This window comes from Pogoniulus pusillus, chromosome 27 (assembly GCF_015220805.1).
Source record: "Pogoniulus pusillus isolate bPogPus1 chromosome 27, bPogPus1.pri, whole genome shotgun sequence".
Lineage (NCBI taxonomy): Eukaryota > Metazoa > Chordata > Aves > Piciformes > Lybiidae > Pogoniulus > Pogoniulus pusillus.
The window spans coordinates 9893152-9906232 of NC_087290.1; the positions used below are offsets into that span (position 1 = coordinate 9893152).

The 13081-nt window shown below is 50.9% G+C and overlaps 1 protein-coding gene across 1 annotated transcript; it reads right to left on the reverse strand.

Annotated features, from left to right (window-relative positions):
- Positions 1 to 1625: 1625 nt before the first annotated feature.
- On the reverse strand, positions 1626 to 12971 carry ZSWIM7 (zinc finger SWIM-type containing 7). The gene is made up of 6 exons (XM_064166695.1): positions 12721 to 12971; positions 12444 to 12541; positions 10680 to 10701; positions 6805 to 6907; positions 2553 to 2657; positions 1626 to 1925 (listed from the first exon to the last, which is right to left on the reverse strand). Exons 2-6 carry the CDS (start codon positions 12517 to 12519, stop codon positions 1809 to 1811), a joined length of 423 nt encoding a protein of 140 aa, XP_064022765.1. The 5' UTR covers positions 12520 to 12541; positions 12721 to 12971; the 3' UTR covers positions 1626 to 1808.
- Between the last annotated feature and the right edge of the window lie 110 nt (positions 12972 to 13081).

Below are 13081 nucleotides of genomic sequence, written 5' to 3' on the forward strand. Positions count from 1 at the left end.
CTCCTCCTTTCATTCCTTCCCTCCTGTGTTATCTTTGGCTGTGCTCCTCCTCTTAATCATGGCTGGAAACAAGCAGGGTTTCACCTGCAGGTCTGGCAGCGCTGCAAAGTGGTTGCAAGCCACATTTATCCTCACAAGGCAGAAAGTAATCTCTCCCCTCCTGCTGGCTGGGAATGAATCAAGCTCGGGACAGCATGGACAGACTTAAAACACACAGCATTAGAGTCCAGAGAGCACTGGGTCATGTGTGACAGCTTGCACTGCAGCTTGGCACCCACAGGCTTGGCACCCATGGCTGCTACCTTTCACATGCCTCTCGTGAGCCAGAATCCCTCTAGCCAGCTGTGGTGTGTCCTTAGGATGCCTGTGCCATCGGGAGGTGAGCCTTTATTGCCTGCAGCTTGGGTCACTCTGCTCTTCAGGCACATGATGTGCCTTGGTGGAGCTTAGCCAAAGCCATTTCCAGGCAAAATTAAAATAGGGCCCTTCTCTCACCCCTTCACAACAAAAGCTTGAAGGGTTCTATTAAAATGAGAAGTCAGAAAGGCAGAGGAAGCTCCTGCAGCTGTCACTCAGCGCTGCTATCCATAGGGATGTGCTTGCCCCGTGGTGCCCAGAGCCTGTGTTTGCAGTACCTGTTACTTGCATACAATGCTCCAGTTACCACCTACACAATCTGCCCCAGCTCGTGCCCCATTATTTCTTCTGGTGTAGTGTTCAGGCAGCGAATCACAGGAGGCCAGGCTGCCAAAGAGCTGGCAGCAGCTGGTTCCCAGCTCACCAGCTGGTGGGTGGAACTGGGGAATCACAGAATTGACAGGATTGGAAAAGGCCTCTGAGCTCATCCAGTCCAACCATCAGCCTAAGACCACCATGGCCATTAAACCATGTCCCCAAGTGCCATGGCCACGTTTCTTGAACACCTCCAGGGATGGGGACTCCATCAGCAACCTGAGCAGCCTTTTCCAATGCCTTTTCCAACCTAAACCAATCTCTAACCTAAACCTCCCCTGGCACAATTTCACTTGGTTCTATGGGGAAGAGATCAACTCCCACCTCAGTCCTTTCAGGAAGCTGTAGAGAGCAATGAGGTTTCCCTCAGCCTCCTCTTCTCCAGTCTAAACCACAGTCCCCTCACAGCTGCTCCTCACCAGACTTGTTCTCTAACAAGCTGCAGCCTCCTTTCCATGTGTCTGATGTGGACAGTCCTGCCTTGCCCTGCCTGCCAGGTGAGGGCCTCAGTTTGCCTGCTGTGGGTTGATGTAAGAGCTCAGCCTCCAGGATGATGCTTCCACAGCTGCTGTGTTGCAGCAGCACAGCCCCATCACCGGGCTGAAGGCATTATGAGGTCTCCGTCTCAGTCTCTGGGATGGGTTTGCCAGTGATGGATCAGAAGTTACTGGAAGCAGCCAGCTGCAAAGGGCCACTGCAGTGTGATTCAGAGACCAGCCTGCGGGCACTGGGAGGGTGCTGGGGTTAAAACAAAGCATGAGTAGGGTGAACAAGGTTTAAGTGGTCACCAAGAGACCTGTTGGACTGTTTGTCTCCCCACAACACAGAGTACTACAGATAAGTTCAAACAGCAGCAGCAATCCCAAGAACAGTCTAAATAAATGACACTGAAGTCAGCACAGCCTGAACATGTATTAATTAATCTCCCAGTTCAAGGTTGTTAATTAACACCACAGTAGGTAGCAGCACAGGAAGAAACCTACCAGCCATGATGAACACTTGACAGCCTTGTAGGCAAGAAAAATGCCAGCTACACAACCAGGAGGGCACGTAGACAGCACGTCCACATGTGATCCTCATCCTTCATCCTCTTCCTCAGCCAGCAAGATGCTTGTGAGCTGCTCCTCAGAGACAGTTAGCTCCTGGCAGGCTCCCATGGCCTGGCTGAGGTAGACAGCAAGTATATGTTTGCACTGCAAATAAGAGCACAGCCAAGTTAGCAGCAGGAGCAACACAGGAATGTCAGGCTCTAGCTGGAAGCCACAGAAATCCATCCTGGCCAGAATGGGTCTGATGAGGCACTCAGCCCTCCCAGGAACAGGGTTCCCTGTTGGCAGACCAAGCCCTGGAACAGGCTCCCATTGCCCCAGGTCAGTTCTGCCATCAGGATGATGTAATACAGGGATGTGACAGACAGCAAAGTGTCACTGGCTTCTGGTGCCCTCAACACAACTGCAGGCAAACAGGTTCCCCTGAGCCTGTTCTCACCGGCAGCAGGTGAACTGCACCACTGCCTGGGCCAGACTCCATGTGGCAGTGCATTAGTGGCAGCAGCACTTGTTTCAAGAGCCCAGGGATTAGTCATCTCTTGGAAGTCAGCAAAGTCACCTGTGATGACCAAAAGCCCTCCCCAGCCCTTGTAAGGCCTAGCTCTGCCCAGATGTCATTTGAGTCCCAGAGGGCAGGTGATGTGGTGGCTCAGGCAGAGCCTTGGTGGCCAGTTCAACGCTCAGGTGTTTGCTCCCTTGGCAGCTGCAGGAGCTGGGCACAGCCTGCTCCCAGCTCCCCATCCCAGCCCCAGGTGAAGGCAGACAACTCACCAGGAGACTCTCATTCTTCTGCAGGACAGTAAAGCCAAAAGCAGGACACGTGCAGAAGTGGCAGGAACTGTAGCAGGTGTAGAGTTTGCCTGAGCTCCCAAGGACCTGAAGCAAAGGCAGCAGAAGGGGTCAGAGGCAGCACTCACTTTTCATTTCTCCAGCTCAGCCTGTCTGGCCTCATGGCCTCTCCACTGGCTCTCAAACAGGCAAGCAGGTGCCACAATGCAAAATTGTCCCCAAACACTGCATTGACTGATTTAAGCTTGAAGCTCCTCAGCATTTTCAAGACCTCTCTTCTCCTCTTGAAATGCTCCTGTACATCACCTGTGCTTACAGCAGACCTCAGCTCCAGTGGCTTCTCTGCTGCTAAGAGGACAAGGGCAGTGGCACCTTGCCCAGCAGGTAACACCCATGAGTTACAGGTCTCCCATGCCTTATAAACCCCCTCAGTCCCAGCAGAATCAGGACAAAGGAGTCACATAACCATTTTGGGGTAAACCATTCTTTTTTTCAGCCTGGCCTTTACCCTGGGCCTTCTCTATTCTCCAGGCTGAGTTTGTTTCATTTGTGATAAGTTTGTTTTCCTCTGGCCCTTTGATTGTTTTTTTCCAAGATGAAGTATTCTGATGGTGCCTTTCCTTCAAAAGTGTTTTCCTTTGGGGAGGGGGGCAAGACACTGCCAGATTTGGGCTGAGTTCCCCTGTCCTGACCTAATGGCGTCAACACAGCTTCTGCCTAATAAGGCAGAATCTAAAGACCAAAGACCAAGAGAAAAAGGTGCCTCTGTTCCTGGCCAGCTGCAGCCAAGCCAGGCACTGGGCTGCTCTCTTGGCCCTGAGCTGCTGTGAGATTTCCTTCCGCTGCCCTCTTCAGCAGGCCCTGGCTGGCTGCACAGCAAGGAACCATCACCTTGGTGGTGGTGTCCCTGCCAGCGAGGAGGGCCAGCTGTGGCACCACCAGCACCCTGCACCGCAGAGCGTGCCAGGGCCTCAGCTCCTCGGCACGGGGCAGGCTGCCACACGGTTCTAGGAAATGAACTGAGAGACATTCGACAGAAGCAGCCAATAAAAGTGCAGGACGTGAGCAACGCAAGTGACAGTTGGCAGGAGGGCTGAAATGCTGCCTCCTCTTCCCCTGGCCTCACTCCCACAGCCCACAGCATTTCTGCAACTCAAGCAGAGCTAAGAGGAGCCCCAACTGCTGCCTGCTCACTGTTCTGCACTCTGACACACCCGGCACAGCTCCACCACCAGCCAACATCCAACACCCCTGCAGCAGGTAAGCCTGGAGTCACCAGGGCTGGCTTAGCCTGCAGCGTGGGCAGGTTCTGTACCAGCTCTCCTGGGACGATTACCAGCCCTGAGGTAACAGCAGCCCTTCAACACCACACCACTGCTACTCCTCTGTCCACTAGCAAGGGCACTAATGCCCAGGCATGGGCATCAAAAGCCAGGTCACAGCTTTTATTTGACTGAGGGCTCTTTCTTCTCAGGCCCTAAGGGCAAGAGCTGCCCAGGCCATAGGCTGCAGTCCTAAGGCCTGCCTGAGCAGAACCATTTTCCCCCGAAGCAATGCCCAAGATGTGCTAGGTGATAGGGAATGCAAACAGCACTTTAGCCTCTGAAGCATCAACATCTCAGCTTTGGCTAAGATGACCCAACAGAGTTTCACAATAGGACCAGCCTCGTCTGTGTTCTCCAGCTGGAAATGCAAGCACCACCTCACATTCCAGCTCAACCACATCTGGGGTGCAAAGAGCAGAGCTGAGTCTCTGGAATAAGTGAAAGGGATGAGTGTGTTTTGTGTGCAGCCAGCCAGGGATGCTCCCCCACTCCCCAGAGCACTGGACATGCCTCTGTGCTGAGGGAGACATGCACACAGCTGGGCTGTGTGTGTTCCCCACACAAAGAATGAAGAGCCACTGACACTACCCAGCTACTCCCCAGAGCAGCATCCCCCAGCGCTCCACTTCCTACGGCCCCAGCCTGTGTTCCTGTCACTGCTCCAGCCAGTGGCCTCAGGGGAGGTTCTGCTCTGTTTCTGCATCTCAGACAGCTGTGCTAAGGAAGAATTGTGCAACGGGACCAGCCTCACACCCCCGGAGAAAATATCTTTTCAGATTCCTTTGTTAATTAACTCATCAGCATGGCCTTAATCAGCAATTGAGCTCCACTAGAGAGGAATGCTGCTCAGGGGCACCTGCAGGCAGGAACTGCTCCCCGTGGGCTGCCTGTCAGCTGGGAGGGCACAGCATAGGCCCCGGGGCCCGCTCACATCGTACCTACTAGCTATGAGGTGTGCTGAAGGCTGGGCTTGTCCCACACTAACTCTTGGTGACCAGCCCTGACCTACCTGTCCAGGGGTTCCTTCCCTGCAGGAGGACCAGCAGCTGCCTCCAGAGGCAGGGGGAGCAATTCTGCCACTTGCCCTTGTCTGGTGTGCACCAGCTGAGCCATCTGCTAGGGCCATCAGCAGATACCACTCAAGTGGTTCTCATTTGGTGCAGAAGTATGTCCTCCCGCAGGGATTTCTGTCCCCTCAGGTGAGTGGGGAGAGGGCTGGGCAGTGTGGAAGGTGACTGCCTTGCTGCAGCACGCAGCCTGACACAGTACTGCTCAGCAACAACCCTGCCCAGAACAGAACAGGGTGGCAGAGCAGCACCCACCACATCAAAACGCTCTCACCATGCCTCTCTGATCTCCATGTCTCACGGGCTTCCTGCAGCTGAGAGGAAGGAATCAGGCTGCAGGTAATTCCATCGTGCTGCAGAAAAGCTGTGAGCACACATCCAACGCATCAGAGGCTTTAGCAGCCCACAACACTCCTCACACAAAAGCTGCTCAGTGAAGACTGCATCCCAGCCCTCAAAGCTCTGCCCAAGCCTGCAAGCAGAACATGACCATTCTCTGCTCAGTGGCACATTCAGCCCAGCAGCAATGAAGAAGGAAAAGCCCTTAAGCATTCCATTAGTGAGGCAACTGCTGTCTAAGGGTCCTGAAGCAATGCTTCTCAGGCTTTAGGAAACATCACCAGGCAAGCCCTCAACTCCAATCAAAGGCTGTGTTCCTGAACCCTACATGTTTATGAATCATGCCTCTCTGGAGGGGCTAATGGCCTCTCCAAGGTCCCAGAAGCAATAAAGTCTCCACGTGCTAATCAAGCAATGCAAGCTCTGAACACATGAAAAATGTGTGTGTCATCCCCCAGGCCTGGCTTCTTAGCTCTTCTCTCACCCTAGATGATCCCAAAGCATCTCAGCACCTTCAGTGAAGGAGAGAAGGCAGGGAGGACATTTGAAAGTGGTCCCCTTGGCTGCTGCAGCAGTGAGTAAAGAGATTTCCCCCTGCTCTGGTGTGTGCAAAAGCACAGCAGCAGGTTCAGCAGTGGAGGAGACTGTGCTAGCTGAGGGGGTCAGCAGTGCTAAGTGGAAGAAACTGGGGAAATGATGCTGCTTCAGCACACTCTTATGGGCACAGGGTTCCACTGCACAGCACGTGGTGTCTCTGTCACCACACGGGCTGGATGTGCCTAGTCAACAACTCACATAATGGACAGACTGTCCTCAACAGAGATGCCACCAGAGCTGCTGCAGAGCAGGGAACTGTCCATGCTATGGCAAGGTCAGAAAGAAGTGCCAGTGGCTCCCGTCTGCACGTCAAGAGCCTCAGCTCCTTCTCCAAGCTTGTGCTGTGTGAGTTCGATCCCTGAGGCTAAGGTGAGCTCTTCTCCCTAAAATGCCATTCTCTGAAGATGTTTCTGTGATTCAGACTTGGCTTCAGTAAAGGAGAATAAAACCCACGGACTTGGCCTGCACTGCTTCCTTCCAGGCAGCAAGGATCCCACTGCCAAGCAGAGGTCAAGAGTGTCCAGGACACAGGATTTGGAGTGCAAGTGGGAAAGACATGCAGTGGTGGCAGATAACACTCTGTCGTGTACTGTTTGTCAAGAGGAAGAACTGCCTATGCTGGATAGGATGAAAATAATACAGCAAAATCAGCAATCCCTGGAAAATTTCCTTCTGACCATACCCACTAACATTGAAAAAATCATCTCTGACTGGCTGGGACCCACAGAGAGCAGCAGTGGACTGTGGTGCTCTAATCCTAGTCTGTGGCTACTGCTCTCCAGCTTCACTTCAGGAGTTTGTACAACACTGATATTCCCTCTGTGGTTATCCAAGTGTCCTTCCATGTCCTGCAAGGCAGGATAACACTGGAAGCCCTCAGAAAGTGAGAGTGAAGAGAAGCAGTACCTGGTATGCGATCCTTCCACTGGGGGCCGTGACGCGGGTGACAGAACGCTGATCCACCAAATCCAAAGCCGGGACAGCAGATGGGCCGAAGATGAACTTCAGCCTGGAAGAAAACACAGCTCTGGTTAGGTGACACCACAGAAGGAGACCACCTGGCTCAGCTTTTAGTCTATGGAGCCCAGAGGATCTGTAGCCAAAGGTTCCCACTGCCTTCCAAAACCCCACCACTCACGGCTCCATTAATAAAGCTACCAAGCAATGAAGCACATTTGTCGTTCCCAGCTTTGCTGGCTTTCACCAAGTGCCCATCAATCCTTGCCCTGTACTTCTGAGACAATCCCAGGACTCAGCTCTTACCAACAGCCTCTACCCTGCCAGCCATTCAAAGCATCTACACAGGGTTTGATATTTTTAAGAGAACTTCCAAATTTCCAAGCTGCTCCCAAACATTCCCACATCTCTTTCCAGCATCCCATTCAGATTTAATTGCAAGGCCTTTAAAAGATGTTTCTTCCACAGGACATCACAGCTTGTGTGTTTCTTCTTCAGCACTGTGACCCAGACACTATTCTGGCTGCATAAACAGGACACGAAGTGGTTCCTGTCCTGAACTAAAATGAGGCAAAGTGCACCAGAGACACAGATGTGAGATTTTTCACTCAGTCTCTGACACAGTCTTAGCTGTGTAGGAGAGGAGTTCTGGCTTGAATGCTCCTTTACAGATCCCTGATGATGGCAAAGGAAGCATAGGTGAAGCAAGAGACAAAGGTTGTCCTTTACAGTGATCTGAGCAACCTTTTTGTCAGTGTTCCCCTAGTTCTTCTGATCCAAACCTCACGTAGACAGAGAACTGGCACTTAACCAGTTTATCAGTGCATCTGGACTCTAAATCTGGAAACTGTGCTTCTGCTCAGCACCCTCAGCATGTTAGGTGTTCAGAGGAAACAGCACCCCTGGCAGCAAAAGCAAGGCATGCTGGCAAAGAGGAGATGCAGGAAGGAAATTCTGGGGGAAGCACAGTGCTGGAGGCCAGCAGAGGTTACAGGCAACAGGCAGTGTCGCACACACAGCCCAATGACTCTCCTTACAGTGAACTTGACACTGTCACATCAGCACAAACAGGGATCGCAGTGAGGGCAGCAGCAGGTAAAGGAGCACACAGAGGCAGAGTTGTTAACGGGAAAAGGGTTCATGCTCTGGGACACCTTAACTGTGCCTGCAGGCTGCCCCAGATCAGGTGGTGCTGAAGCCCTTCCAGTCCATGGCCCACACATCATGCCTTGGAGCAAGGAGAGAGCAAGGATGATATATAGCAACTTAAGCAATAGGAAATGCAGCAGCAGGGCTCCTTCCTCATCCCGGGGAAGCTGCTTTAAACCCTGGAGCAGCAGTGAGTCGTTTTGTAGCAATTGCATCTCCTCTAACAGTCACAGCTGAGGTATAAATGTTTCTTTCTGCAGCCACCGAACTGCATCAGTACCAAGCCAAAGACCATCAGGGAAATACTAAAAACACTTCACTGCACAAGGAGCCAGACAGCAGCAGTTTGACATCTGTAACCCAGCCACCAGAAGAGCTCAGAGACAGCACCAGATAAACACCTAGGGACAGCCTCATGTCACCCCACCCTCCTGAAAAACCCTTTCCTTCCAAGCTGGACGTATCACCATGCAGCTATGCACCACTGCACAGCATTCATGGACTAGAGAGAGCCTGGGATGGAGCAAAGACAAGGTCAGTCAGGTATGCTCAGGAGCACGTTTGATTCCTGCAGTTGCCTCTACACAACTCTCTCCTCTGCCTCGATGTCATTAAGGCATCACCAAAGAGGCATATGCTGGTGTCTGTCTGCTGCTGTAAAACTCCACACCAGCAAGTAGAAAAATAAAGAGCAGTGAGTCCTCATGGCACAGGAATTTCCACCTACACACTCCTTGTCTGCAGCTCTGCGAGGAGGGTTTTATCTCCTGCTGATGGATGCAGGGGTATACGATAAACTACATGGCAGATAAGCTCTCTCTTCAGCCTTTTGTCCAGGCAGCTTACAGACTTCAAAGAGACTCTAGACCTGTAAATGCAGCTGCTCTGAATGTGTTCCAGAGAGCTCAGGAGGGCAATTCAGTTAACTCTGCAGACCTTCTATGTGCTGAGAAAAATGTGTGTAGTCTGGATTAGTTGCAAGGGTAAACAAGAAGAAAGTAATTGGTGATGAAAAGATAGCAAAACCCATGAGCAGCAGAAGAAGAGAAAGCAGAGGAATGTTTCCAGCTCCAGTGAGGAGTGCAAGAGCCAAGGCAGAGGCTGGAGTCCCAGCAGCGCAGCTGACCTAACACATCTTGTGAGTCAAGCTCACTGCTAACAAGCCAAGCAGACAGACTTATTCCAGGAAGTCCAAAGCTTCAGTTGCACAAACTCAAGGCAATAAGGACTGGTTCCATCTGAGGACTGAGAGGAGGTGGGTGGGGGAACACTCAATGTAAGACATTCCTTAAGGATTAGGTTTGGGACTATAAGAGGGCTGAGTTTAATGAGTTTCAGTAACTCTTTCAAATTTGGGGAGTTATTTTTCCATGTCTATAATTTTATCAGCCTAAGAGGGAATAAGGAATGGGAATGTCCAAAGGATATTCAAAGAGGAGATTCAGAAATTAAATCAGAACACTTCTGAGCTTCTGGTCCCAGGAAATTGACAGAACTCTGAAGGCCAGGAGTTACCACCTCACTGTTATTAAACTTAACAGAGGATTTTCTTTGCTCTTCTTTTCTTTTCTGACAAGGAAACCAAAAGTTACAAGACTCGTTAAATGTAATCCCACCCTTCAAAGGCCATTGTGATCCCACAGGAGGGAGTCAGCACACAATGCCTTTCACAAGGAAGATATCTTTAGATCCTAAGAACCCCGAAGGGGTCTGGTGATCTCCTCTCCCGGCTATATCAGAGGCAAACAGGAAGGCAAAGATGAATCTGAAAAGCTTTTCGCACCGTGGCAGAGCCTTTTCTCCACCTTCAACACCAATTAGCGATGGCTGCAGAAGCTGTGAAATTTGGATCTCTTAGGAAACTGCTTGGGAATGACTGAAACATTCACAAGCTTCAATCAACATAAGAGTGATGAAGCTGACCTGAAATGACTTCTAAATAGAAGAAAGCTCTCAAAGTAATCATGTTAACAACTCCCTCGTGCAGAGAGGGGTGTTTCTATCACGCATCCTCATGGCTCAAATAAAAGAAGGGAACTCAGGATGCTGCTGTGCTCACAATGATACAAATGCAATAGAGATGCAGCACTCCAGTGGCACAAATCACTCTGAAACCAAGTCCACTCTCACAGAAAACTCATTTTTCAGATCTGAGGGTGGACTCTCAGGTCTGAGTTTCTGCAAGTCTAATTCACCCAAACTAGAGCAAATTGTCCCAGGAGATTCAGTGATAAGAGATCATTCTACAAATCTCCTGAAAAGCCCTTGAGATTGTCTCTTTGGACCTTCATTTCCACCAGCAGCTAAAGTGCACAGCAACTCTGCATGAGATGTACTGGTCAAACACAGGAGGAAACCAGTGGTACTGGGATGAGAGCAGACTGCCAACCACTCTTTAGCAGGACAAACTAGAGCAGAGTAGATTTAGACTGGGTGTTAGGAATAAGTTCTTTACCATGAGGGTAGTGGAACACTGGAACGGGTTGCCCAGGGAAGTAGCTGAGGACTCATCCCTGGAGAAATTCAAGGTAAGGCTAAACAGGGCTCTGAGCAGCCTGATCTAGTGGAGGATGCCCCTGCTGTATGCAGAGAGGGTTGGACTAGATAACCTTGGGAGGTCCCTTCCAGCCTAGCCCATTCTATGATGCTATAAGAACTGAAACAGAGATCCTTACCCCAGCAGCAGGTCATCAGGGACTGCAAGAAAAGAAAACAAAGTGTGATTTTGCTGCACTTCCCCACTGTGAGAGACTTCATTACCAGAGGGATGTTCCTGCCTCCCTAACGTGCCCCCAGAGCCACACAACTCTGCAGTTCTCCAGCCACCCTCTCTAGCCACCAAAAAGCAACAAGGAGCAGCACAATGATCTGCTATGGTAGTGCTAAGGCACTTAGAAGTACAGCAACCAGAGCCACAGGGGCTCATTTTAAAAACAAACACAGAAGCCCAAACATATTTACTTTTATAAGATCCTACTTTGAAAAGCATGAGGAAGAGGCATGTGCCTCAACATCTTCCTCTGCTACTTTAAGAAGTTGGTTTAAAAATATATATATATTGGTTTCCCTGAGTGTCTCTTGGCACGAGTGGAGAATTCTGGCATCAAAGGAGTGTTGTTCTTTTCCCAGCACAGTCCTGCAGGGCGCCACTAGTTTATAGCTTTAAGTGAGCACACAAACATCATGTCTGCGCTCACTGGAACTTCTTGTTGAGATGGAAAGTTACACTTCACAGAATCACAGCTTAGGCTCTCATCTTCCTGTTATCACTAAGGGCAACAGTGCTCCATGTCTGTTCTACTGGAAGATCAGGACTTTAGACTTTGAAATCCTTTGTTCCAACAATTCAAAATGTTCTTTATGACTTAGGCTGATGGCTTAATCTAACTTCATTCGAGTTGGACAGGACTTCATTCTAGTTGAATACCCCAAAGCGACTGACCAGTTTGCTTCTGCAGTTATGTCTTGGTGTATGTCTTAGCACTATTTTAGTGCTTTAAGAGAAGTATACCTTAAAAGGAATGCTGATCTATTTTTTCCCCTAGTTTGCAACAGAATTTATAAAGACATTTTTAAGAGTCACATGTAGATTTTGGATCTCCTCTAACCTGATGGGAAGCATGTTGCAAGTATGCCAAAAAGATGTCAACGTGGTCACTCTGACAGCTGAGATATGAAGCCTCTGCCCATTCTCCACTCAAATGTAGTGCTCAGATATCTCTGAAGCTTTATTTATTTGGATGGTTCAGTGCAGTTAAAAGTATTTCTTAAATAGACAATTTCCTTAAGAAGAACCATTCAAGTAAACGTTAACAGCAAATATTCTTTTGGCATAGATTACAGAACTACGTTAGTAAAGCAAAGTGCAAGGAAGGTGACTGTTCTTAACTAGCTGCTAGAACTGGCCAAGGTTTAACTGCTGGCTTAGGCTTACTTCATTCAAGCAAGGGGAAAAGATGCTCCTTGTCCTGGGAATGCTAACACAGCGCCCTCTGCTGGCCAGCGATGAAACACCATCGGTTTTATGGAGATTTCCCTTTACAGTTTCGTTTTTAAATCAGCGTGTCTATAAAAGTAGCACTACAGCGGGCACAAATACCTAGAAGCCTGTAAATCATCATCCCTCAAGTGCAGCCACTCATACCGCAAGCTCTAAGCAAGCAGGATTGTCCAACATGATCGAAATTTTGAAGGGGCCTGACTTTGTGAGGGGCTGCTCCTCATTAGCTCTGCTTTGAACCTCTCCACGTCGTCTCCATTCAGGGACACTAAAGCTGGAACCACCCAACATAATTTGCCACTCCTGGAAGTGAGGGCCAAGGCAGTCTCCAGAAGATGCAAACGAGGGGAGGCCAAGAGCCCTCGCTGCTGCCTGAAGCTCTGGCAGCCCCTGTTTTACCGGCCCCCCACCTACCGGGATGGTTCTGTTCTTTACCTACCGTCTGAGGTCTCCTGAAAAGCCTTTTTGATCTCTTTCAACAGCTCTTCTGCTACTGCTGGCAAGGTACAGTCCATCTCATTGGCAGAGGTCTCACGACTGGAAGCAAGACAGCAGGAAACCATTAAGGTCACTGCAGATACTACACACAGGAGCCGTTCATCTGGGCAGTGCTCTCAGTTAGGCCAACGAAGGGCGTCCTCAGCCACTTTCCACGCGCTTTTCACACGCTCCCAGAACGAAAGGTTTCCCAAAACACACAAACGTCCCCCAGATACCTCCAAGTAGAAACAGATCCCGTGCAGGGGACGGGGCAGGGGAGCGGGGAGCCGGAACGGGAGCACAGACGGCAAGAGGAGGCGGCTCGGGTCCAGCGCGTTGCGGCGCTAGGCGAAGGCCGATCCCCGCAGAGGAGGCCGCACAGCCCACCCTCTCTCTGCCACCCGTGTCCCTGAGGCCGCGGGGCTCGGCCGTGCCCAGGCCCCGTGATCCGCGCCTGGAGGGCGACCCCCACACGGCGGGGCCGGGGCCGGGGCCGGGGCCGGGCTGGGCCTCACCCGCGCGGGGCAGCCACGAGCGCGCGCCCCCATGGCAACGGCCGCCCCGGCCCACGTGACCCGCCGGCGTCACGTGGCCAGC

Coding starts and splice junctions, on each gene's coding strand:
- ZSWIM7 (XM_064166695.1), bottom strand. CDS start 12,519: ATGGACTGTACCTTGCCAGCAGTAGCAGAAGAGCTGTTGAAAGAGATC. Junction 10,702..12,443: donor TTTTCAGGAGACCTCAGACG/GTAGGTAAAGAA, acceptor CTTTTCTTGCAG/TCCCTGATGACCTGCTGCTG. Junction 2,658..6,804: donor GTGGAAGGATCGCATACCAG/GTACTGCTTCTC, acceptor CCTTTGCTTCAG/GTCCTTGGGAGCTCAGGCAA.